A 27,245-nucleotide genomic window follows, 5' to 3' on the forward strand; every position below is an offset into this window, starting at 1 on the left:
TTAAAACATCCACAATGTTAATTTACGTGACACTGGTAGTGTCAATAGCTTCGTGTCGCGTCTCTGCTGTAATGTCAGCAACATTAGAACTAAAGCTAAATGATCACTTAATACATAGCACTGGAAATCTTCCTTATGAAGAGGGATTGAAGACTCTTAAGTTGCATTCACTTGTTAGACGAAGAATGAGGGGAGACCTGATCGAAGTGTATAAGTGGAAGATAGGTATTAATAAAGGGGATATTAACAAGGTCTTGAGGATATCTCTCCAAGAGAAAACCCGCAGTAATGGATTTAAATTAGATAAGTTTAGATTTAGAAAGGACATAGGAAAGTATTGGTTTGGAAATAGGGTAGTTGATGAGTGGAACAGTCTACCTAGTTGGGTTATTGAGGCTAGGACTTTGGGTAGTTTCAAATTTAGGTTGGATAAGTACATGAGTGGGAGGGGTTGGATTTGAGTGGGACTTGCACATCGGGGCTTGTTTCTAGGGTGGCATTGAAAATTGGGTTGGTCAAATGTTTGTTAGTGGGATGAATTGTAAAGGACCTGCCTAGTATGGGCCAACAGGCCTGCTGCAGTGTTCCTCCTTTCTTATGTTCTTATGTTCTTACTTGTGTGACAACGCTTCAAGGTGTTGTGGTGCCGGTGAGAGGCTCGTGACTCGGTAAATTGGTGCTAGCATCCCCTTCCACGGATCAAACCAGATTACATCCACCCTCTTATTTCTAAGGCGCTTCATAGCCGTTGTGGATTTTGCGCTTTCCAATAAATGTTGCAATATAATAATAATAATAATAATAATAATAATAATAATAATAATAATAATAATAATAATAATAATAATAATCATAATAATACACCTATTATGGCCTCTCACCAGCCATAAGGGGATCAGAAGGGCTGTGGTTCGTATGTTTGACTATGTGCGGCCAGCAGTAACAGACTAGTCGATCAGGCCTTGATCCACCGGGAGGCCTGGTCATGGACCGGGCCTCAGGGGCGTTGATCCACACAGTTTCCTCCAGGAACTACTCCTGAAACTGTTGTTACTACTGTTGTTGCCGCTATTACTGTTACTATTACTATTACCTATTACTGTCTCTTACTAATACTCCTCCTAATAATAATTAATAATACTATTAATACAATAATAATAATAATAATAATAATATTATTATTATTATTATTATTATTATTATTATTATTATTATTATTATTATTATTATTATTATTATTATTATTATTATTATTATTATTATTAACTATATGACGAAGACCGAGTCAGCTGAATTTTCCCTGCTGAATAAGTCATGTTTGTCGGTATGATGGCAGTGAAAAGATTCACCAAGGCTTTGTTTCAGGGTCTGACACAAGTGTCAGTGGTGGGCTTTGGTGTGCTCTTCTCTGGTTATCTCCTGGAGACTGGAACCTCCACGGCCTCCGTCTCCATGATCTTCAACTTGACGTTCGTCATTAGTTCTGTGACCAGTTTCTTTGCGGGTCCCCTGGTGACTGTGTTCGGTTGTCGGACGGTGACTTTCGTGGCTGGACTTCTCTATGCTGTTGGACTCGCCATCGCCACTTCTGTCTGGCTCTTCTTCGCCTATTCCGTGGTAGCAGGTATGATGTACTCTAAATAAATACCATAACGGAGGGATACGCTTGCACCTGGGGCAGCCTTGTGGCAATTTGACAAGAGATGCTACAAATTAAGAAGAGACATAATACCGTGACTGGAACAATACACAAATAACCCGCACATTGGAGAAGCTATGACGACGTTTCGGTCCAACTTGGACAATTTACAAGTCACACTAACTTAACTGACTCACGAAATCGTAATGACACGATTGCAAACCATACCACGGGCGGGGCTTGAACTCGTTGCGGGTGAGTCTTCACTGCCACACTGGCGGGAGATTCATCTGTAAAAACTTGCATTTGTGGTCACAGTGGGGCTTATGCTAACCTTCCTATGGTGTGTAAATATACCAGGTTAGATGAATATTATTGTAGCCAGCTGGCCCAGTGGCTTACCCTCTGGCCTGGAGTTTTATGACCCACTCGCCACGAGTTCAGTCCCCACCCGTGGTATGGTTTTTCACACTAACCTTGTAAATGGTCCAAGTCGAACCGAAACATCACAGGTGTCTCTCACCTATGAGTAGGTTATTTGTGTACTGCTACAAATTAAGTATAAGCACCAGCAGGAGCCTCCAGGCACACTTCCAGTCAGGTTTCCTCAGCCTTTCCATCCACATCAAGTGCCCACAAATGTTCTGGTTTGCAGAAATCCGCCGACTGCTGAAGCTAATTCTAAGACTTACTTGGCTAAGTGTTTTGTTCTCACTTCATTGTGTCGGCCATTTTACAAGTTTCTTGGTTTTCATTTAACATAAGAAACACTGCAATAGGCCTGTTGGCCCATAGTAGGCAGGTCCTTCACAAATCCAACCCACTAACAGAATCAACGCTACCCAAGCAATAAGAACATAAGAAAGGAGGAATGTCTAATGATAAATGAAAGTTATAATGTCTATAGATGCCAAATATATATATATATATATATATATATATATATATATATATATATATATATATATATATATATATATATATATATATATATATTTCAACAAGTCGGCCGTCTCCCACCGAGGCAGGGTGACCCAAAAAAAAAGACAGAAAATCCCCAAAAAGAAAATGCTTTCATCATCATTCAACACTTTCACCACACTCACACATTATCACTGCTTTTGCAGAGGTGCTCAGAATACAACAGTTTAGAAGCATACACATATAAAGATACACAACATATCCCTCCAAACTGCCAATATCCCAAACCCCTCCTTTAAAGTGCAGGCATTGTACTTCCCATTTCCAGGACTCAAGTCCGACTATATGAAAATAACCGGTTTCCCTGAATCCCTTCACTAAATATTACCCTGTTCACACTCCAACAGATCGTCAGGTCCCAAGTACCATTCGTCTCCATTCACTCCTATCTAACACACTCACGCACGCTTGCTGGAAGTCCAAGCCCCTTGCCCACAAAACCTCCTTTACCCCCTCTCTCCAACCCTTTCGAGGACGACCCCTACCCCGCCTTCCTTCCCCTATAGATTTATATGCTTTCCATGTCATTCTACTTTGATCCATTCTCTCTAAATGACCAAACCACCTCAACAACCCCTCTTCAGCCCTCTGACTAATACTTTTATTAACTCCACACCTTTTCCTAATTTCCACACTCCGAATTTTCTGCATAATATTTACACCACACATTGCCCTTAAACAGAACATCTCCACTGCCTCCAACCGTCTCCTCGCTGCTGCATTTACCACCCAAGCTTCACACCCATATAAGAGTGTTGGTACTACTATACTTTCATACATTCCCTTCTTTGCCTCCATAGATAACGTTTTTTGACTCCACATATACCTCAACGCACCAACTCACCTCTTTTCCCTCATCAATTCTATGATTAACCTCATCCTTCATAAATCCATCCGCCGACACGTCAACTCCCAAGTATCTGAAAACATTCACTTCTTCCATACTCCTCCCCAATTTGATATCCAATTTTTCTTTATCTAAATCATTTGACACCCTCATCACCTTACTCTTTTCTATGTTCACTTTCAACTTTCTACCTTTACACACATTCCCAAACTCATCCACTAACCTTTGCAATTTTTCTTTAGAATCTCCCATAAGCACAGTATCATCAGCAAAATGTAACTGTGTCAATTCCCATTTTGAATTTGATTCCCCAAAATTTAATCCCGCCCCTCTCCCGAACACCCTAGCATTTACTTCCTTTACAACCCCATCTATAAATATATTAAACAACCATGGTGACATTACACATCCCTGTCCAAGACCTACTTTTACCAGGAAGTAGTCCCCCTCTCTTCTACACACCCTAACCTGAGCCTCACTATCCTCATAAAAGCTCTTTACAGCATTTAGTAACTTACCACCTATTCCATATACTTGCAACATCTGCCACATTGCTCCCCTATCCACTCTATCATATGCCTTTTCTAAATCCATAAATGCAATAAAAACTTCCCTACCTTTATCTAAATACTGTTCACATATATGCTTCAATGTAAACACTTGATCTACACATCCCCTACCCACTCTGAAACCTCCTTGCTCATCCGCAATCCTACATTCTGTCTTACCTCTAATTCTTTCAATTATAACCCTACCGTACACTTTTCCTGGTATAATTTTTACAGTCTCTTTTGTCCCCTTTCCCTTTATATAAAGGGACTATACATGCTCTCCGCCAATCCCTAGGTACCTTCCCCTCTTTCATACATTTATTAAACAAAAGTACCAACCACTCCAACACTATATCCCCCCCTGCTTTTAACATTTCTGTCATGATCCCATCAGTTCCAGCTGCTTTACCCCCTTTCATTTTACGTAATGCCTCACGTACCTCCCCCACACTTACATTCTGCTCTTCTTCACTCCTAAAAGATGGTATACCTCCCTGACCAGTGCATGAAATTACTGCCTCTGTTTCTTCCTTAACATTTAAAAGTTCCTCAAAATATTCTCGCCATCTACCTAATACCTCCATCTCCCCATCTACTAATTCCCCTACTCTGTTTTTAACTGACAAATCCATACTTTCCCTAGGCTTTCTTAACTTGTTTAACTCACTCCAAAATTTTTTCTTATTTTCATTAAAATTTCTTGACAGTGCCTCTCCCACCCTATCATCTGCTCTCCTTTTGCACTCTCTCACCACTCTCTTTACCTTTCTTTTACTCTCCATATACTCTGCTCTTCTTATAACACTTCTGCTTCGTAAAAACCTCTCATAAGCTACCTTTTTCTCTTTTATCACACCCTTTACTTCATCATTCCACCAATCACTCCTCTTTCCTCCTGCCCCCACCCTCCTATAACCACAAACTTCTGCCCCACATTCTAATACTGCATTTTTAAAACTATTCCAACCCTCTTCAACCCCAGCACTACTCATCTTTGCACTAGCCCACCTTTCTGCCAATAGTCGCTTATATCTCACCTGAACTTCCTCCTCCCTTAGTTTATACACTTTCACCTCCCTCTTACTTGTTGTTGCCACCTTCCTCTTCTCCCATCTACCTCTGACTCTAACTGTAGATACATATATATATATATATATATATATATATATATATATATATTTGGTAATACTATTCTTAGCGCCTATTCAGGACAATTCCATAAAATTAAAATTCATAAAATATTATTAGAGTTATACTGTAAATCATATTTAGGAATTATAAAAAATATTGCAATTAGTATTTATAATGAAATCTTAATTATTTTTACGCATAATTTGGTATAATAATTTTAATTCGTATTTATAGTGGTCATAATACTTGTGGCATTAGTTCTCTCTCACTTTCCTGGCAATAATGTTCTCTCATCCACGTCTTAATTATATAGTTGTCTCACCTTCCTCTTAATACCACTATTGTGGCAATAATGTTCTATCACCTACGCTTCAATACTCCTAGTTTGTTCACTTACCTATTATATTTCCAGGCATGGGCATTGAAATGATGAGAAGCATCGTATACTTAATTATACCACACTACTTCACACGCCGGAGAGGTATGGCCAACGCTATCCCTGCGTGTGGAAGCTGCGTCTCTCAGATGACTACACCAGGCGTCCTCACAGTCTTAGAGGCAGAGTACGGTTTCAGGGGCGCCACTATGCTCACTGCTGCCTTCATGCTCAACTGTTGTGCCGCTGCCTTGGTGTTTCACCCTGTCGAATGGCATAAGAAATCAAACTCGAACGGCATCAAAAATACTAGTCAAAATGGGTCGTCCGGTGCGATCAGAGAAAGTACCTTTTCTGCTACGTTACTTAAAATGGTAAAGGTTTTTAAGACTGCATTTTTACTCTCTAAGTCTCCAGCAGCAGTAATCATCGGTGTGGTCAGTACTTTCATCCTCGTTGCCTTCTATAATGTGTAGATGCTGGTACCGTTCACAATGAAGTCTGCAGGAAACACCCTGGAGGAGGCATCCTGGTGCTTGACAGTAAGCGGGGTCTGCAACTTCCTGGGCAAGATACTGATGGCTGTCTTGATTGACAGACCTGGGTTTGGAATGCGAGGCTGGTACATGGCCGGATCCGCTGCCTTAGCTATTGGCACTGTAGGTGAGTAGTCAAAAACTCAGCACATAATCAATGATACTCTTATTCAACACACGAAAGTGTAATTGACACTGGTTAATGACACAAACTAATCCATGAGCAGAAAACGAAACAGTGAACGTTTACTGCATGTTTCTAAATCACACAAAAGTTTCTTTGAAGAAACTGAAGAGCACAGTATGAAGTCAGTATCTATGATTCTCTGGCATCATCTTGTCGCCTCTTTATTGTCTCTGTAATGGTTTGTGTCGTTGCCCATGATGCTGAGTCCCAGACGTTATTCAAATCTGGTTTTAACATTGTTTATTTTAAGTATTAACACCTTTGTAGAATCAATGCATAAGCATTTGTTTTTTCCGTATATTATTGTACACATTAGTTCACCTTTCCATAATACTCGAACCGTCAAGACTAGAAAGTCACTAAACCTTGGGTGGAATAAGTCACCCAAAAACCCGTACTTAGAAAAGGACCTTTATGACGACCTTTATGACGACCTTTCGCTCCTTTCTGGACTAGTGTTAAATCAAAACTGGCCATCTCTACCTATCTTGCCCCATTTGTGACTTAATAATGTTCCAGGACAGCCCGAAACGACTTTATAAGGGTCGTTTTCTAAGTATGAGTTTTTGGTGAATTTTTGAACAATCACCACTACTTAAGTACACACCTTACACTTTAACTTTTACTTCGTCTACTTTAATTTAACGTTCTTCTCTCAGATCAAAGGATAACTCATTCATCATTCTACTTTTACGCCTTTATTTTCAGTACGTTTTCGTTTTGTTACACCAAAAACCTTAACATTAAAATATCTATTCTAGACAGTTTTTCTTCATTACCCATTATCAGTTCGAAAACTTGATAACAAATTTAAAAATAAACAAGGCGTTATCCATTCTTGACAAGAGCAAAAATATAAATTGTAGGAAATCATTCGTTCTAATTCCTGTAAATGAATGTTCTTGTCGTACGTTGCTGCCAGGGTTCAGCGTGGTGGCTGGCGCCAGGTGGAAGGCTGCATGGCTGGCTGTGTCTGGCTGGGGTGTGGGTATAGTCGTGGCGCTCTTCAACCTGGTCATGGTCCAGTACCTGGATCTGGACAACCTCCTTTCCATGCTCAGCGTCTACGGACTCTTCAGAAGTCTCGGCTTTCTTGTTTTGGGCCCTCTGATACGTAAAAAAATATTTTCTGTATGAATACTTGTACCATTTCTACTACTGATACTAACTATTACTAGTATTACAACTACTGCTGTTGATACTACTACCACCACTTCTACTATTATAACTACTACTACCAGTACTACTACTACTACTGTTACTATTAATACAAGAGCTCCTGGTACTATTTCTACTACGACTGACAGTAATGAGAGGTACTACTACTACTACTAGCACTACTTCTATTATTGCTACTACTACTACTACTATTACTACTACTGCTACCACCACTACTACTACTACTACTACTACTACTATTACTACTACTACTACTACTACTACTACTACTACTACTACTACTACTAATAATAATAATAATAATAATAATAATAATAATAATAATAATAATAATAATAATAATAATGCATAAGAGGAAGAGAAAACAGTAATAAGAATGATTAAATATATTTCGTTTACTGTGTGATCCGAGAAAGGAATTCCAGTATCTCATAAGCTCAGCCCACTCTACCTTAATGCACGCAAAAGGAATAGTGTAGCTTGGTCACGCAGCAAAAAATCGTGCGCGCATGTGTGCATGCGCTCATGTACACTATTAGGAATATATGCTTGTGCATTTGTTTATGTGTACTCACCCGAATGTACTCACCTTTATGTAAGTGACATGTTGAGAGGAAATGCCTCTCAACATGCCACTTGTAAGATTCGCTCTCTCCTAACCTCGTTGACCACGGTCATAAATGCTTTTAAAACTGTTTGTGAAGCCTTCCTCCATCATCACTTCTTCTAGGTCATTGCAATTCTTGACCGCCATAAAGCTGAGAGAATACTTCCTGACGTCTCTATGGTTAAACTTGATGTTTACCTTCCAACTGTGATCACGAGTACCTGTTTCCCGTCTCTCAAAGTCTTTCCTGTTTTCTCTATCGCTTCCACTCAGTATTTTGCATATTGTTATTATGTTTCCCACTGAATTTTCTGTCATATACTGTCATTAGGCTCACTTCCTTTAGCCTCTCACACTCTAGCTCTCGAGTTAGCCTCGTTGCATACCTCTGCTTATTCTCCACTTTTATCAGGTGTGGGTTCCATGCTGGTGCTGCATACTGTAAGATGGTGTCTGATATATGTTATATTTTGGTGAGGTACCCGACTGCTACCCTGAGATTTACCAAATAAGCACAAGCTGCAAAAATTATTTGGTTGACTTGTGCCTCTAGGGATATGCTTGAAACTCTGCTCACACTTATGTCTTTCTCTCTGAGCGAGTTCTGCAGCCTCTCCTCCCAAATTTTACCCAGTGTCACATATTGACCCCTCCCCAGTCATTATGACTTTATATTTTGGATTCCAGTACCCACTTATCTGACCAATTTTCCATTCACCAATATTAGGTTAGGTAAGGTTTGTCAGGAAACAGGACAAGTTTCCTGACGTGGGTCTTAGTCATATGATGACCCGTAGCTGGAGCTTTTGGTCATCCGACTTCCCGGTCCACCTCTTTAAAATTTTGTCTATGAGTATAACCATTTGAATATTATTCCAATTCGCCCAGATTTATTTGTAGTCTTATCCCGAAGGGGGACCTTCAAGTGGCTACCAGTATTTTTCTTCGTTTCTTTTGCTTCTTATTCCTGCCTCCAATGTTTCAGTTTTATTTCGCTCATAACACCACAAAACCTTATCCAATCGGCTTCAAATTTTAATCACAGGTGTACGGTAAGTAGGTCAAGATTCATAGAATAACTGGAATTTGTTGCTGATTTAATCCCAGCATCCTGGAATTGCTTCAGTGTCTACCAAAACTCTCTACAGCAGACCTTTAAAATTTCGAAAAAAAGATGCCTCGTAATTGAACGTTGGTGGAGAATGAAAATTAATTGTGTAGGTGCACATGTGCCATTTTTATGTGAAAAATAATGTTAAATTTTTATTCCCATTACATCACGTTAAATATATTAAGTCTGTTTCTTCTGAATGACTTTAATATTAAATGGCTAATGACTCTTACTGCCAGGATGGTGCACATTAAGTTTATTTTATGTGCGAACAAATTTTTGCCAATGTGATATTTTTTTATTGAACATTATGAATCCCCGGAATCCGAGTGATAACTTTGGAATGCCTCTTCTGATCGGGTTCAAATTTTCAACCCATGTGTGTTTATCAGGAAGCAGAGTTCACGTTGTTGTTGGGTTGCGTAAGTCCAAATTTTTAACTTTTTATTAAATAAATAGTAATATCGATATCCATTCAATAATTAATGATTGCTGCGTCTTATCGCCTTCAAAATATTAATACCAATGCGTTCCATAAGAAGGAAGACACTATATTAATTTGGGCTGTTTAGGTGCATGGTATCAATGGATTTAAGGCAAATACTAAAGAATGAATTTTTCTGATAGGCTTTGAAGAGTCACTGTTGATGGTATTAAAAATCTTTCACTTTGTACGACGTAAATTTTAAATTTCCAGTTTAATTAAGTAAATGGATTTCTATGTAATAGCTAGAGAATGACTCTTCTGGTCGGCTTCAAACGCAGTGTGTTTTTAATCCAAGTTACAAGTTAATAATAATTCTAGATTATTTTTTATGAAATTGGACTTTCTTAAAAAAATAAACAAACAAGTGCATTAACCCTCTGCTCAGTTTTATATAGATCATTCCCGAAACTGATTCCATAAAATAACTATGACAACCTTTCCTGATCAACTTCCAATCATCACTTTGTAGAGTCGATGTGTTCAGTCCATCAATCTCAAGATTGATGGACTGAACACATCGACTCAAGGTTGAGGGACTGATTACCTCATTCTCCTCCTGTTCTTCAAGTTTCTCCTACGTATGGACTGATGAAGCCACTGTGTGGCGAAACGTTTCCTCAATAAAGATACCCAAGAGTTGCACATGTGTCTAATTTTTCCAATCATCACTCATGTATCTCAGTTAGAAGGTCGGTGCTGCAGATCCTCCCCGACTTCCGACCAATGCGACTGACGTACATCCGCACATACTACACCCTCCCCCCCTCCCCCCCTCCCCCCTCCCCCCTTCCCCCCTCCCCCCCAGAAAATATATATATAAATTTTTTGTGAAGCCTATTAATGATACGTACAAGTAATGAACATCAGTTTACGAGTAATGAAACTTAAAGTAATATAGCATGTGATAAAAAATAAAAGCGAGAAAAATCATGCCAGAAATTTATTAGGTTAAAAGAATGCTGTACAAGTAGACTATTTCTACACGCCATATTAACATAATTCCCACATTCGTCCATTTCCAGATCCGACGGGTCGGTCGGAACGGAACTCGGACTAAGTCGGGGAAGATCTGTATTGATCTGGAACTGGGATGGTAATTTTTTTGCATTATATAGCCGAAGTCTGCTTCCTGCCCTTCCTTAGATCGAATCTGAATGCCTTTTATTCCACACACGCTCTGTGGTCCCTACGTCAACGTAAACAAATCATGGAACGGATTGGGTTTGAATCCATGGCAGGTGAGTGGTACAACACCAGGTCAGTACGTAAGCCACTGGGTCAGCTGGCTACAATAAGATTCATCCAACTAGATATATTTATACACCATAGGAAGGTTAGCACAGGCCCCCACTGTGACCACAGATGCAAGTTTTTACAGACGAATCTCCAGCTAGCGTGGCCGTGACGAACTCTAGCTCAAGTCTATGACCGCGGGTTCAATCCCGGCCGGGGGTATGGTTTGTTTGCAATCGTGTCATTACGATTTCTTGAGTCGTGTTTAGAAAGGCAGGCTGCCAGGTACAGTCATGTTCTATAAATGGGAGTGGCCTGCACTAGGTAGTTATGAAGGCAGGCTGCCTGGTATAGTAGTTATGTTACTATAAAAGGTAGTGGCCTGCACTAGGCGTTTAGAAAGGCAGGCTGCCAGGTACAGTCGTGTTCTATAAATCGTAGTGGCCTGCACTAGGTGGTTATGAAGGCAGGCTGCCTGGTATAGTAGTTATGTTACTATAAAAGGTAGTGGCCTTGTCTATGTGATTAGGAAGGCATTATGGTAGGTATAGTATTTATGTTACTATAAATGGTAGTAGCCTGCACTAGGTGGTCAGGAAAGCAGGCTGCCAGGTATAGTAGTTATGTTACTGTAATTAGTAGTAACCTGTACTAGGTGGTTAGGAATTCAGGCTGCCAGAAATAGTAGTTATGTTGCTATAAATGGTATTGGCCTGCAATAGGTGGTTAGGAAGGCAAACTGCCAGGTACAGTAATGTTACTATAAATGGGAGTGGCCTGCACTAGGTGGTTATGAAGGCAGGCTGCCAGGTATAGTAGTTATTTTACTATAAATGGGAGTGGCCTGCACTAGGTGGTTATGAAGGCAGGCTGCCTGGTATAATAGTTATTTTACTATAAATGGTAGTGGCCTGCACTAGGTGTTTAGAAAGGCAGGCTGCCAGGTACAGTAATGTTCTATAAATGGGAGTGGCCTGCACTAGGTGGTTATGAAGGCAGGCTGCCAGGTATAGTAGTTATTTTGCTATAAATGGGAGTGGCCTGCACTAGGTGGGTATGAAGTCGGACTGCCAAGTATAGTAGTTATGTTACTATAAATTGTAGTGGCCTGTTCTAGGTGGTTAGGAAGGCAGACTGCCATTTATAGAGGCATGGCTTACCAATGGAAAGCAGAGAGTTTCCATTAATGGGGGTCAAATCGGAATGGGGATTAGTCACTAGTTGCGTTCCACAAGTATCAGTTTTAGGCCCTCTCTTGTTCATAAGTTTCATTTATCAGGGCTTTGGTGGCCTGGTGGATAACGCTCTTGCTTCTCACCTCAAGGGCCTGGGTTCGATTCCCAGCCAGAGTAGAAACATTGGGCGTGTTTCTTTCCACCTGTTGTCTATGTCCCCCATCAGTAAAACGGATATCTGGGTGTTAGTCGACTGGTGTGGGTCGCATCCTGGGACTCTGACCTAATTTGCCCGAAATGTTCAGCATCACATGCGGCTTCCTATATAGTAGTATGTCACTGATGTCAGCTATGGTCTGTATACCATGTACATGTACTTGTAGTACACAAAGATATTATTATTATTATTATTATTATTATTATTATTATTATTATTAATGACTTTGATGAAGGGATTACGAGTGACATGAATAAATTTGCTGATGATACAAAGATATTCCGTATAATACATTCTGAGGAGGATAGCAATGAACTCCAGGAGGATTTGGACAAATTAATGTCTTGGTCCGAAAAATGGCAAATGAAGTTCAGTGTGGATAACTGTAAGGTACTAGTCCTTGGTAATGAAAATAACCCTCGACACTATAAACTAGGTGAAGTAGAGCTTGATCATACAGAATATGAAAAAGCTGGGGCTGGGATGGAGGATATTGTTAACCGGCTTGACAACCTCATGAACGGTAATGGGATCAATCCTATTATCTGCCTCAGTGCTGGAGGCAATGATGTAGGCAAGCATAGAAGTGAGGATTTAGTTAAATGGTTCAGGACAGCAATAGACATAATTAGGAAGAAGGGAAAGGGCGCCCTGTTATATGTGGCATTTTGCCAAGAAGGGGTGTTGGAAATGAATGGTTGTCCAGAGCAAATGGTATTAATTGCTGCCTGGATAAACACTGTAAGGATAATGCAGTACCATTCATTGACAACTGAGACAACTTCTATGGCCGAAATGACATGTATGCCAGGGATGGGGTTCACTTATCCAGGGCAGGTGTGGGTTTTCTTGCTAGCTCAGTTGAGGGGGTTGTTAGGACTTTAAACTAGGATTAGTTAGAGGTATGGGTTTAGAAATGATAAATAATGAGTATGGATATATTGACTTATGCTCTGATATTAAGAATCTTAATAGTAACTGTCATGGAGTAACTCTGGGTAATGATAATTTCAGAAATTGTGTAAAAACAAAGATGAATAGGAAAAATGTGCAGAAGAAAAAACATATGATGGTATTTTATGCTAACAGTCGAAGTGCAAGAAATAAAATTAATGAACTACGTTTGGTAGCATGTGCTGGGAACTTTGATATCATTGCATTAACTGATTGCTGAGTGTAATATTCAAGGGTTTAAGCTCTTCCATGTGGATAGATGTAATGGGAAGGGAGGAGGAGTTGCAATATATGTTCGAGAAAATATTAATTGTTGCATAAAAACAGGTATAAAAATAGATGGAACAGTAACAGAATCTGTTTGGGTAGAGTTTGTAGAGGGTCAAGAAAAACTTAATCAAGGTGTAATATACCGACCTCCAGGCTTGGATCACGATAGAGGGAGACTTCTTTGGGACGAAATTGTTAGGGCTTCTAGACACAATAACATAGTGATAGTAGGGGATTTTAACTTTAGTCAAATTGACTGGAATTCTTTGACCGGTAATCTAGAGTCCAGTGACTTTATGGAAACAGTTCAGGACTGTTTTCTGAAGCAGTGTGTAACAGAGTCTACCAGGGGTAATAATTTGCTAGACCTAGTCTTGTCAAATAAGGAAACACTCGTAAATAATCTGGAGATCACTGAAGAGCTTGGCGCAAGTTGATAAATTAGACACATGTCGGTTCTCTGAACCATTCATCTACAAACTTGGCGCAAGTGATCACAAATCCATCACTTTTAGCATTAACTGGGAATACAAGAATAATGATAATACGGTAAAAATCCCTGATTTTCGTTTTGCCGATTACAATGGACTTAGGGAACACCTCTCAAATCTCGATTGGGGTTATCTAGCTAATGATTTTATTGACGATGATCGTGCTTGTGATTATGAGGGGATCTGTATTTATGATTTTTTTTCTTAATAATGTACACCGTGCTTAGAGTATATACATTCCCCAGAGAGAAATTAGGTCTAATAATAACGATCCCAAATGGATTAACAGGAGGCTAAAGCTTTATTAGGGGAGAAAAGGGGAATTTATAGGCGCATCAGAAGAGGAGAGGTTAACCTTACTGACCAACATGTCCAGCTTAAAAGAGAAGTAAAAAAGGGAATTAGAAAGGCTAAACGTGGCTATGAGATTAGAATTGCTAATGAATTAAAGACTAATCCAAAGGGTTTCTTTCAAGTATATAGGACGAAGGTGAAGGAAAAAGTAGGACCTCTGAAAATTGGGAATGGACAGCTGACGGATAATGAACTGGAAATGTGTTCCTTATTTAATGACTATTTTTTGTCAGGTTTTTACACAGGAAGATGTAAATGAGATTCCAGTAATTAAAAATTATTTAGTTCATGATGAATTTAAATTAGCTAATATTACTGTCACGAGGGACATGGTTATTAAACAGATAGACTTGGGAGTCATGGTAAGCAGAAATCTAAAGCCAAGACAGCAGTGCCTTAGTGTGCGCAACAAGGCCAACAGATTACTAGGATTTATCTCTAGAATTATAAATAACAGAAGTCCAAAAGTTATGTTACAGCTCTATACATCACAAGTGAGGCCTCATTTAGATTATGCTGCTCAGTTTTGGTCTCCTTACTACAGGATGGATATAGATTCATTGGAGAACATACAGAGAAGAGTGACCAAAATTATTTACTGTGTAAGGAACCTCCCGTATGAAGATAGACTTAAAGCCTTAAATCTCCACTCTCTGGAGAGGCGTAGAATGAGGGGAGATATCATTGAAGTGTATAAGTGGATGACGGGCATAAACAAGGGAGATATTAATAAAGTACTGAGGGTGTCGAACCAGGTAAGAACCAGGAATAATGGATTTAAGTTGGATAAATTTAGATTTAGAAAGGACATAGGTAAGTACCGGTTTTCTAACCGAGTTGTGGATGCGTGGAACAGTCTTCCCAGTGGGGTGATAGAGGCTGGGACCTTGGGTAGCTTTAAGAAGAGACTGGACAAATATATGAGTGGGAGGGGCTGGGTTTGATTTGTCATTAGGTACAGGAGTAAATTCTTAGGTAGCTTTGGGTAGAGGTCATTTTGAAAAGGACCTGCCTTGTATGGGACAGTAGGTCTTCTGCAGTGTTCCTCCACTCTTATGTTCTCATGTTCTGCCCTAAAAGATATTTGAGCCTATTATTCATCCATTTTGAGTCATTTCAAATCGATCTAATTTCCTTATATGGGATAAATGTTCTTTGGGCAGCATGTATAGTGTTAAGAAAGCTGTCATACTGATAGTTCTCTTCGTTACTCCAGTCCACAGATGATAAGTGTTCTCTAAGCCCATTGTAATCTGCTAAGCGAAAATCTGGGACCAGTACTGAGTTATCCCTACTGTCATACTTCCATTCAATGCTAAAGGTAATTGATTTGTGATCGCCTGTGCCGAGTTCCTCTGTAATTACTAAATTATTAACAAGGGTTTCCTTGTTTGCCAGAACCAAGTCAAGCAGGTTATATCCCCTTGTAGGTTCTGTCACAAACTGCCTCAAAAAATAATCCTGAACTACTTCTAAGAAGTCGTTAGATTCTAAATTCCCAGTCAAGAAATTCCAATCAATATGACTAAAGTTAAAGTCTCCTAGAATTACTACATTATCGTGCCTTGTGGCCTTAACAATTTCCTCCCATAGTAGTCTCCCTTGGTCCCAATCTAAGTTTGGGGGACGGTATATCACTACTAAAATAAATTTTTCATGCCCCTCTGAAAATTCTATCCGAACAGACTCTGCATGTGTTACTTCAGACTTAATACCCGTTTTTATGCAACAGTTCAAGCGATCTCGGACATACAATGCCACCCCACCCCCCTTCCCGATACTTCTATCTACTTGGAACAATTTAAAACCTTGAATGTGACATTCCGCAGGCATGTCCCGACTTTTTGAATTAAACCGCGTCTCACTTATGGCAAATACATCAATGTTACCTGCACTAGCAACTAATCTCAACTCGTCCATCTTATTCCTAGTACTACGGCTATTAGCATAATATACATTGAAAGACCATCCTTTCTCTCTACCCTTCCTGCTCATTTCTGTTTTTCTACTAAACCTATTACTGTCCTTGTCACGTAGTGTCACTGGCTTTTCAATATCTACCTCGTTCTGCTTATTACTAGTTCCCCTAGAACTCATAATATTACTACACTGGGACTTCACTGTTTTCCTGCCAAAACCCATGCAACTAACTATTCCTAGTTTAAAGCCCTAAGAGCTCCCTCCACTGCAGTTGCCAGTGCCCCCACCCCAGGCCTAGATAAGTGTACCCCATCCCTGGCATATGTGTCATTTCTGCCATAGAAGAGGTCCCAGTTGTCAATGAATGTTACCGCATTTTCCTTACGGTATTTGTCCAGCCAGCAATTGACACCAATTGCCCTGAACAACCATTCGTTTCCAATTCTTCTCCTAGGCAAAATACCACATATGGCAGGATTCCCACCCTTCTTCCTAATTATCTCTATTGCTGACCTATACGTGCTAATCAGGTCCTCACTCCTACGTCTGCCAACATCGTTGCCTCCGGCACTGAGGCAGATAATAGGATTGCTCCCATTCCCTTTCATGATGTCGTCCAGACGGCTAACAATATCTCCATCCCAGTCCCAGGAAAACATACCCTCTGCCTCCTCTTCCTGTCCCTACGACAAAAAGCCCTGTCCATAAACTTAACCTGACTGTCTCCAACTAAAACAATGTTCTTTCCTTCACTTGTGGAATTCGTCGTGACGTTCTCGATGGTCTTCGTTGGGGTTTCAAGGACTGTATACCATGTACATGTACTTGTAGAAATAAAGATATTATTATTATTATTATTATTATTATTATTATTATTATTATTATTATTATTATTATTATTATTATTATTATTATTATTATTATAAAAACAAGCTGAAAATCAAAGTCAGTCATGGGATATTTAAGAGAATCATCGCAATTTCACACACCCAAAACTGTCTTTATAGGTTCACCTTTTTTATGAAAATAAATCTGAAATCATTTTGAATAATATGCTAAGAAACACTGTCACTATAATAACTGTATAGGGCGGCTTCACTTGCTGATTTTCTCAATTATTTTTTTTATTTTATCAAATTCATTGGTGCTTTGTTTGTGGTATTTTGAAACGTTAGAAGGTTTGAGTTTTTGGAAAGAATGGGTTCCTCTCATGGGTCGCTTAGTGATGACATTATTATCATGAGGGAGAGTTAAACCTGTAGGGATTAGACAGCGCCTGTGGGGTGGGGGATGGAAGGCATTCAGGCTCAGTTCAAGGAACTTGAGCACAAATCCAATTCCCTAGATCAAGAGCCCCTCACCAGCGTCAAGGAACCCTCCTTGAGGGGTCAGTGATCAAAATACATCTAGTGTGAAGGTGGGCTGTCCGAGGCAACAACGTCAAATTAATAAGTAATAATAATAATAATAATAATAATAATAATAATAATAATAATAATAATAATAATAATAATAATAATATCTTTATTACTACCAGTACATGTACAAGGTATACAGTCCTAGCTGACAACAATGACATACTACTATACAGAAAGCCGCTTGTTATGCTGAGCATTTCGGACAAATTAGGTCAGTTTTGTCCCAGGATGCGACCCACACCAGTCCACTAACACCCAGGTACCTATTTTACTGATGGAAATACGTCCGATGCTTCCACCCTTTCGCCAGGAATCGAACCCAGACCCTCACCGTGTGAAGCGAGAGCTTTTGCCACCAGGCCACGGGGCACCCGTAGGGCAATAAATAGGGCATTTTTCTGGATGGGTTAAAACAAATATCCACAAAGCTGTTCAGTTTTATTCAGAGACAAAATCTAACCACAGTCTCATAACAGAAGATTTAATATACGATGATGATTTACCTAACTCTGCTTAACCTTTGCCAAGTTATAATCTATATTCGTTATATCAGTATTGAACCTCTTTCAGACAGCGTCTGCGTTCAAGCGTGGATAATGCTCTGTCGTCGCTTAAGCTGATATAAACCATATAATATAAACCTTATGAATGGTACAAAGATGAGCTGATATATCTGATTTTGAGAGTATTGTCCATGTTGCAATGTCTCCTCGTGGTTTGTTAATAGTAACACTGGGTCAGGTTAATTCAATTCTTCGCACACATATTTCTTCTCTTGAAGACTCGTAATGTTAATTTGCTGCTCATGTTGAAGACTGATGAAACTCTAATACACACATGGTTTCTTATGCTGATGAGTATTCTATAGTGGTGCCTTGAGAACGGAAAGAAATATTTATTTAGTTGATAGAACACAGAAGAGAAACATGTATCATAAGCTATTTAAATTCCATCAGAACATTTTTAAAACATTTCAGCTCAGCTGAGAGTCACCTGAAGATGACAGATCACCAATATAGTTAAGGAAATTCTTAGATACATTAGGTGAATTAAGCTATTTCAAATTAAAAACTGACACTTCGTATATTCGTACAACTTTCGATATCTGCTTTTCTGGGGGTTGGAGAAAAGAGTGATATTGAATCTTCAGGTGATCCTTAACTGTAACAATTTGGATTCATAATGACTGCAAGACAGACAAACTTGGGAGAGTCACCGTCAATCTGGGTATGAGAAGTCCTGGAGGGTCGGGCTCGCGTCTTGAAGGCGTAAGTGTAGACTAGGAAGGCCAGAACAGTCACTGCCACCATCACAGAAATTACGATGCCCACCACCCCTCCAGTACTAATACGTCCTGTAAAAGAAGTTAGTTATACTTGTTATTATGGTTATACGACCCATCAACACCAACAGTTAACTAGTCATGCCACCCTGCCAGTACTAATACCTCCCGTAGATGTGATGAATGGTTTGAAAAACCGACAAGTTGAAGATTGAGACACTTATGCAGCATATGGGAATCTTTATTCAGGAAACGTTTCGCCACACAGTGGCTTCATCAGTCCAATACAAAGAGGAAGGCGTAAGGAGAGGAGGAGTATGAGGTAATCAGTCCCTCAGCCTGGAGTCGATGTGTTCAGTCCATCAATCTTGTAGAATGTACAGCATAGGGCCGTAGACGTGGCTTATATACTGTAGTGAGGTGACTTGAAGCAGACGGAGGCGGGATCATAGTGGTACCATCCACTAGTCGAAGTAGGTCTTTGTCCAAAGGTTGAACAAGCGTTGAAGAATTCTTTGTAAGAAGATCCCATGATGCTGCAGTGTCTGACAGTTGTGATGAATGGTTTGAAAAACCGACAAGTTGAAGATTGAGACACTTATGCAGCACTGTGTGGCGAAACGTTTCCTGAATAAAGATTCCCATATGCTGCATAAGTGTCTCAATCTTCAACTTGTCGGTTTTTCAAACCATTCATCACAACTGTCAGACACTGCAGCATCATGGGATCTTCTTACAAAGAATTCTTCAACGCTTGTTCAACCTTTGGACAAAGACCTACTTCGACTAGCTTTTCCATCAATTCGTGTTGGTTGAAGGTGCTCACGACTGTTTCCCAGAGACTGTCTAATAGGTCTTTTTTTATTTATTTTGTCCCAGTCAATTTTCCGATTATTTAATTTAAATTTACTGACCATCCCATCACACTGGTTATTTCTTAGGTTTTCTACTTATGGATTTATGCTTTTTTTCAGTAATGTTCCTAATTGTTCGTGAAAATGAATTCTAACGTATTTTTATTTTTGGTAATTTCTCTTGCCTCTTGGTTCAAAAATAAACTTTTCACAGATCCCCAGTAACTGGCATGTGTCTGTTGCGTTAGTTTGCTTTCAGTGACTACTTCTGGTACAATGCTGCTTTCTACCATTTTTCATCTAACACTGGAAGGTTGAAGTTTCCAAGGACGGTAATTTTTGATGCAGGATTTCAAAGGCGTTCAAGACAGCTAGCTATCATTCTTAATTTGTGAATTTCTCCTCTTTTGTTGACGTTAGTTTTTAATAGGAGAATAATTGCCAGATTTTTGTTTCCTTTAGTACTTAGCATGTCCACCGTAATATCTAATGATTTTAACAGGTCTTTACAATAAGCTGAGTCTCTTACGTAGAGTTCTACTCAAGTTTATAACCTCACATGAATATTCATTGAAGTTTTGCATGCATATCTGACTGTCCAGAACATTCCTTGTATTGACAACATGTTCATCCACTCTGACCCGATTTGTCGAACTTTGTGTTCATTAAGAGCTGCAAGAAACTCCCCTTTCACGTGCCTTAAGTATGCTATGGAGAGGAAGCCTGGACATGGGTGTCATCCCACAGTCTCTAAATAAAACGGATATAGCCACACTCCATAAAGGTGGCAGCAAAGTAACAATAAATAATTATAGGCCGATAGCTCTAACGTTCCCGATTATAATAATCTTTCAAAGGGTTCTAAGAAGCGAGATCGCCAACTACCACCTGGACACCCAACAAGTGCACAACCAAGGGCAGCACAGGTTTACAGCAGGTCAGTCTTGCCTCTCACAACTATTGGACCACTATGCACTTTGAAGGGGTTCTAAGAAGCAAGATCGCCACTCACCAGTTACACATCCCAGGGCAGCATAGGCTCAGAGCAGGTCACTCCTGCCTATCCCAACTACTAGACCACTATGACAAGGTCTTGGACACTCTGGAGGACAAACAAAATGCAGGTGTAGTATACACAAACTTTGCGAAAGCCTTCGACAAGTGAGATTATGGTGTAATAGCACACAAGATGCGTGATAAAGGGATAACAAGTAGATGGATCTATACCCTCCTAATAAATAGAACTCAAAGAGTAGAAGTAAACAGAGTAAAGTCAGAGGCAGCTACAGTGTAATGCTTTGTTCCACAGGGCACTGTACTGGCTCCCAACCAGTTCTTCAGACTCATATGTGACAGAGAGATGTAACCCACAGCACCGTGTCTTCCTTTGCTGACGACACCCTAATCTGCATGAGTGTCATCCATCGAAGACACTGCAAGTATCCAAGCGGACGTCAACCAAATCTTTAAACGGGTCACAGAAAAAAAAATACAAAGCTCAAGGAAGACAAATTTCATTTACTCCGCTATGGAAAACTCGAGGAAATTAAATTTGTATCAGAATATAAAACAAATTCCAACCACATAATAGAACAAAAAAGTAATGTGAAGGACCCTTGAGTGATAATATCAGAGGATCTCACTTTCAAAGATCTCAACAATGTATCTACAACTTCTGCTAGGAAAATGATAGGATGGATAATAAGAACCTTCAAAACTAGGGACGCCAAGCTCACGGTGATCTCTTCACATCACTTGTTCTCTCTAGGCTCGAATATTGCTGTACACTAATGATCCCTTTCAAGGCAGGCAACATTGCAGACCTGGAGAATATTTAGAGAACTTTCACAGCATGTATAAGTACGATAAAGCCCCTAAATTACTGGGAATGGTTGAAGTCCTTTGATTTGTATTCCCTGGACTGCAGGTGAAAAAGACAAATGATAGTATATACCTGGAAAATCCTAGAGGGACTAGTCCCAAATCTGTACACGAAAATCACTCCCTACGAAAACGAGAGATTCGGTAGGAGATGCAGCATCCCCCAATGAAAAGCAGGGCGCCAGGATTACATAAGAGACGACACAGTAAGTGTCAGGGGCCCAAGACTGTTCAACATCCTCTCAGCATACATAAGGGGGATTACCGATACACCCCTGACTGGAGAGGCACCTAAAACCACTACCTGGCCAGCCGGGTTGTGGATCGTACGTAGTCTACGTGCGGCCAGCGGTAACACCCTGGTTGATCAGGCCATAATCCACCGCAAAGCCTAGTCATGGACCGGGCCGCAGGGATGTTGACCCCCGAAATTCTATCCAGGTATACTCTAGTTATGACATGGTCTTGGATGCACTGGAGGACAATCAAAACTCAGGTGTAGTATACACAGACTTTGAAAAAAACTTTGACAAGTGCGATCACGGTGTAATTGCACACAAAATGCGTGCTAAAGGAATAACTGGAAAAGCGGGCAGATGCATTTTTAACTTTTAGCCAACAAAACACAGAGTAATTGTAAACAAAGTTAAATCGAAGACTGCTACAGTGAAAAGCTCTGCCACAAGGTACGGTACTCGCCCCATTCTTTTCCTCATCTTTAAATCTAACATAGAGCTGTAAACCATATCGTCTTTTGCAGACGATACTAGAATCCGCATGAGAGAGTCATCTGTGTCATCCAATTCATCCAAGCGGAGTGAAACCAAGTTTTCCAATGGGTTCCAGAAAACAATATGTTCAATGAGGACAAATTTTAGTTACTCTGTTATAGAAAACTGCAGGAAAATAGCTAGAACGGAATATACAACCAATTCTAATCACACACTGAAGCGATAAGCTAATGTGAAAGACTTGGGAGTGATAATGTCAGAGAGTCATACCTTCAAGGATCACATCTGCGAGGAAAATGACAGGATAGATAAAAAGAACTTTCAAAACTAGAGATGCTATGCCAATGATGATCCTCTTTACGTCACTTGTTATCCCAAGGCTGGAATACTGTTGTACACTAACAGCTCCGTTCAAGGCAGGTAAAATCGCAGAATTAGAGAATGTACAGAAACCTTCACTGTACGTATTCAAGTACCTTAATTACTGGGAATGTTTGAAATCCTTTGACCTGTATTCCCTGGAATGTAGGCGAGAAACGTACATCATAAATTACATGTAGAAAATCCTGCTGTACACAGAAATCACTCCTTAAAAAGCAAAATACCAGGCAGATGGTTCAACATATCCCCTATGAAAAGCAAGGTGCAGTGAGTACACTAAGAGAAATCACAGTAAGTGTCAGAGGCCCAAGACTTTTCAACAACCTCCCATCATACATAAGGCAAATTTAGAATAGACCCCATGGCTATCTTCAAGAGGAAATTGGACAGATACATAAAGTCAGTTCCTGAACAGCTATGGTTGGTATGTTGGTTTGCGTGCAGTAACAGCCTGGTTGATCAGGCCCTGATCCACTCAAGGTGTACCTCGTTAACTCTATTGTATTCTGAACACTGAATTAGACACTTGTAAGTACCTCCAGTGGTCTGCTGACTTGTGTTACAACTCTTGAAAAACTGATTACCATGCCATGTATTGCTGTTCCTCTGGTCTTTCAATGGTTGTACTCTTTTCTTCCTTTAGATCGTTTCTGTCTAATTTTTTATTTACTAGGATGTGTAATTATATATTTCCCGGTGCGTAGTGTTGATATGTGCATCTCAGGGTGAAACACACGAGTTACAGTGTGCATCTCAGGGTGAAACACACGAGTTACAGTGTGCATCTCAGGGTGAAACACACGAGTTACAGTGTGCATCTCAGGGTGAAACACACGAGTTACAGTGTGCATCTCAGGGTGAAACACACGAGTTACAGTGTGCATCTCAGGGTGAAACACACGAGTTACAGTGTGCATCTCAGGGTGAAACACACGAGTTACAGTGTGCATCTCAGGGTGAAACACACGAGTTGCAGTGTGCATCTCTGGGCGAAACACACGAGTTACAGTGAGCATCTCAGGGTGAAACACACGAGTTACAGTGTGCATCTCAGGGTGAAACACACGAGTTACAGTGTGCATCTCAGGGTGAAACACACGAGTTGCAGTGTGCATCTCTGGGCGAAACACACGAGTTACAGTGAGCATCTCAGGGTGAAACACACGAGTTACAGTGAGCATCTCAGGGTGAAACACACGAGTTACAGTGTGCATCTCAGGGTGAAACACACGAGTTACAGTGTGCATCTCAGGGTGAAACACACGAGTTGCAGTGTTTACTGTGAAGTGTTTCGAGTTTTTCAACTCGTCTTTGAATATTGTCTTTGTGTGTCAGTATTTTCCATCGGCTTTTCTGTCTCTCCTGTGCTGATTCTCACGTGTTTTTCTTCTCTTTCTCCAGTTATATAATTTGTCTTTTATTTCTTACTTTTTGTGGTAATTAATACCACCACAGGCTGGTATTAATACTACCACAGGCTGGTATTAATACTACCACAGGCTGGTATTAATAATACCACAGGCTGGTATTAATACTACCACAGGCTGGTATTAATACCACCACAGGCTGGTATTAATACTACCACAGACTAGTATTAATACCACCACAGGCTGGTATTAATACCACCACAGGCTGGTATTAATACTGCCACAGACTAGTATTAATACCACCACAGGCTGATATTAATACCATCACAGGCTGGTATTAATACCACCTCAAGCTTGTATTAACACCACCACAGGCTGGTATTAAAACCACCACAAGCTGGTATTAATACCACCACAAGCTGGTATTAATATCACCACAGGCTGGTATTAATACCACCACAGGCTGGTATTAATACCACCACAAGCTGGCATTAATACTACCACATGCTGGTATTAATACTACCACAGACTGGTATTAATACTACCATAGGCTGGTATTAATACTACCACAGGCTGGTATCAATACCACCACTGGCTGGTATTAATGCCACCACAGGCTGGTATTAATACATTTCTTGTGGTATGCTTAAATTGTTTAACACTTTCCAGAGAGTCTGTTCATGGCTGATATACTGGCAATTTTTTAAGGCTTGGTGTGATATAAAAAAATTTAACTCACATTATTTGAGGTGTTATCAGGTGGTCAGCTGGTCATTTATACACAAATAACCCGCACATAAAAGAGAGAAGCTTACGACGACGTTTCGGTCCGACTTGGACCATTGACAAAGTCACAGTGTGACTTTGTCAATGGTCCAAGTCGGACCGAAACGTCGTCGTAAGCTTCTCTCTTTTATGTGCGGGTTATTTGTGTATCGTTCCAGTCACGGTATTGTGCCTTTTTTTGTTATTTTTGGTCATTTATCATTGTTTTTGCTATGTGGGAAAGCCCCTCATGGAAGGTTCCTTGATGTTGGTGAGGGGCTCTTGATTTAGGGAATTGGATCTGTGCTCCAGTTTCCCAAATTAAGTCTGAATGCCTTCCACATCCCCCCCCCCCAGGCGCTGTATAATCCTCCGGGTTTAGCGCTTCCCCCTTTATAATAATAATATGTGGGAAAGATTGTTTGAGCTTCCATTGACTCACCTGGTTTACTGGTTGGAGACAATGTTGTATACTTGTTTGGTACTGAAAGAGAGAAAAGGCATGTATTATTTCATGCATGTGAAGTATTGTGTTTTGATATCCTTCTAAATATATTTTGAAGTGATTTATGAATTGAAGTCACATTGATTCTAAATCCTGACCAAAGGATTTCTAAATCTATATTTACTAGGATTGAGGTTAATGGGCTGCCAGGTTGGTCAGAGTCGCAAGCAACTTAGGTTTTAGCATTATACATTTATTCATTGGTCAATACTCCCTTAAAAAAAGTATTGAATAAAATTATATTTATATACTCTTTTTGGTCTTGCAGAGATAGGATTGTTTTGTAGTGCATGCAACATCAACCCAGGTGCCCTTGTTGGTGAGCATCTCTACACAGGATTGCGTATCATTGCCTGGCTCTCCTGTCTCCCAGTTGATGTAGTCCAACCCCGTCCCATCACTCCAGACGTACGCTGCTGCTTGGAAAAAAATGATCTAAATACATTTAATTTGTTGGTTATTCATGTTTCATTTCGCATCTTGTGAGGAATAATCAACTAGAATCACCAGTCCGAATCTTTCATTTAGCTAAGTTGAAGGATGTCACACTAATACCATCAGCACGAACGTACCAGTCTCGGACATCACAAGACCAATCCAGACGGAGCCACTAATACCGCTGGTGGCTGTGGTGATGAGAGATGCCTCGGCTTCCGAGTGTATTGATGCTAGGTTACCACCCTCGTTTGCACACCTGAAGCGAAGATATACATTAAATGAACGCACAAACTTTGCTTAAAAAAATCCTTGTTGCAGTAAAGAGGTTCTTGGTCTGAGGAATTTAACCTTTTGGTCTACTTCCTCGGACTGAATCTAATTACCTCCCAATCCCCCCTTCCCTATCCCATTATCAGGAGGGTTCGAAGGGTGGTGACTACCTGAAGTCACCCAGAAAGGTTCCAGGGGTGTTGACTACCTGAAGTCATCGAGGATGGTTTCAGGGTTGGTGGCTACCTGAAGTTACCCAGGATGGTTTCAGGGTTGGTGACTACCTGAAGTCACCCAGGTGGGTTCCAGGGGTGGTGACTATGTGAAGTCGTCCAGGAGTGCTGTAGGGGTGTTGACTGTCTGACGTCACCCAGGAGGGTTCCAGGGGTGGAGGGTACTTGAAGTCACCCAGGAGAATTCCATGGGTGGTGACTACCTGAAGTCACCCAGGATGGTTTTAGGGTTGGTGGCTACCTGAAGTCACCCAGGAGTGTTCGAGGGGTGGTGACTGGTGGTGCGTAACTCTTGGTATTATTGCTGGTTCGCCTTCGTCTATTACTAGTTGAATGTTACTAGCACCTTTGCTGGGAGAAGTGTCGTTTCAGTGTTTAGCATATAAAATGTGCTTCTCTTGTCTCTCTTTCCAATTTCCCTGAAGATATGTGTGTAAGCACATGAAAACGTAATTTATATATATATATATATATATATATATATATATATATATATATATATATATATATATATATATATATATATATATATATATATATGTCGTGCCGAATATGTAAAACTGGTCAATTAGCAAGAACTCATGTAAAATTAAGTCCTTTTTAAAATTTTCTCTTATACGTTTAAAGATATATTTTTTTCAATAATGTTAATGTAAAAAATTTTAATTTTGCTCCAAAAGAATCTTAGAAAACTTACCTAACCTTATTATAACAAGAATAATTTATTTTAGCCTAACCCAACTAAATATATTTTAGATTTGTTTACAATAATTTAATACTAAACAAACATAGTAAAATATTTTTTTTCGTTAGGTTCAGAATGATTTTGGCGAAATTATTGCATACACAAATTTTCACTTGTCCTATATGGCAA

At 40.0% G+C, this 27,245-nt stretch overlaps 1 protein-coding gene across 1 annotated transcript; it reads right to left on the minus strand.

The window, feature by feature from the left end:
* Positions 1–18,088: 18,088 nt before the first annotated feature.
* LOC128684513 (chondrolectin-like) lies at positions 18,089–26,211 on the minus strand. The gene is made up of 5 exons (XM_070099926.1): positions 26,003–26,211; positions 25,682–25,846; positions 25,368–25,409; positions 18,881–19,018; positions 18,089–18,538 (listed from the first exon to the last, which is right to left on the minus strand). Exons 1-5 carry the CDS (start codon positions 26,013–26,015, stop codon positions 18,510–18,512), a joined length of 387 nt encoding a protein of 128 aa, XP_069956027.1. The 5' UTR covers positions 26,016–26,211; the 3' UTR covers positions 18,089–18,509.
* Positions 26,212–27,245: the final 1,034 nt, after the last annotated feature.

The sequence above is a fragment of the Cherax quadricarinatus genome, chromosome 70 (genome assembly GCF_038502225.1).
Source record: "Cherax quadricarinatus isolate ZL_2023a chromosome 70, ASM3850222v1, whole genome shotgun sequence".
Classification (NCBI taxonomy): domain Eukaryota; kingdom Metazoa; phylum Arthropoda; class Malacostraca; order Decapoda; family Parastacidae; genus Cherax; species Cherax quadricarinatus.

What these genes read in the sequence shown, in the direction of transcription:
- LOC128684513 (XM_070099926.1), bottom strand. An exon ending in GTCTCCAACCAGTAAACCAG is followed by an intron (nt 19,019 to 25,367) that starts GTGAGTCAATGG and finishes CTTCTTTTACAG; the next exon opens with GACGTATTAGTACTGGAGGG. An exon ending in TTCTCATACCCAGATTGACG is followed by an intron (nt 18,539 to 18,880) that starts GTGACTCTCCCA and finishes TCCGTTCTCAAG; the next exon opens with GCACCACTATAGAATACTCA.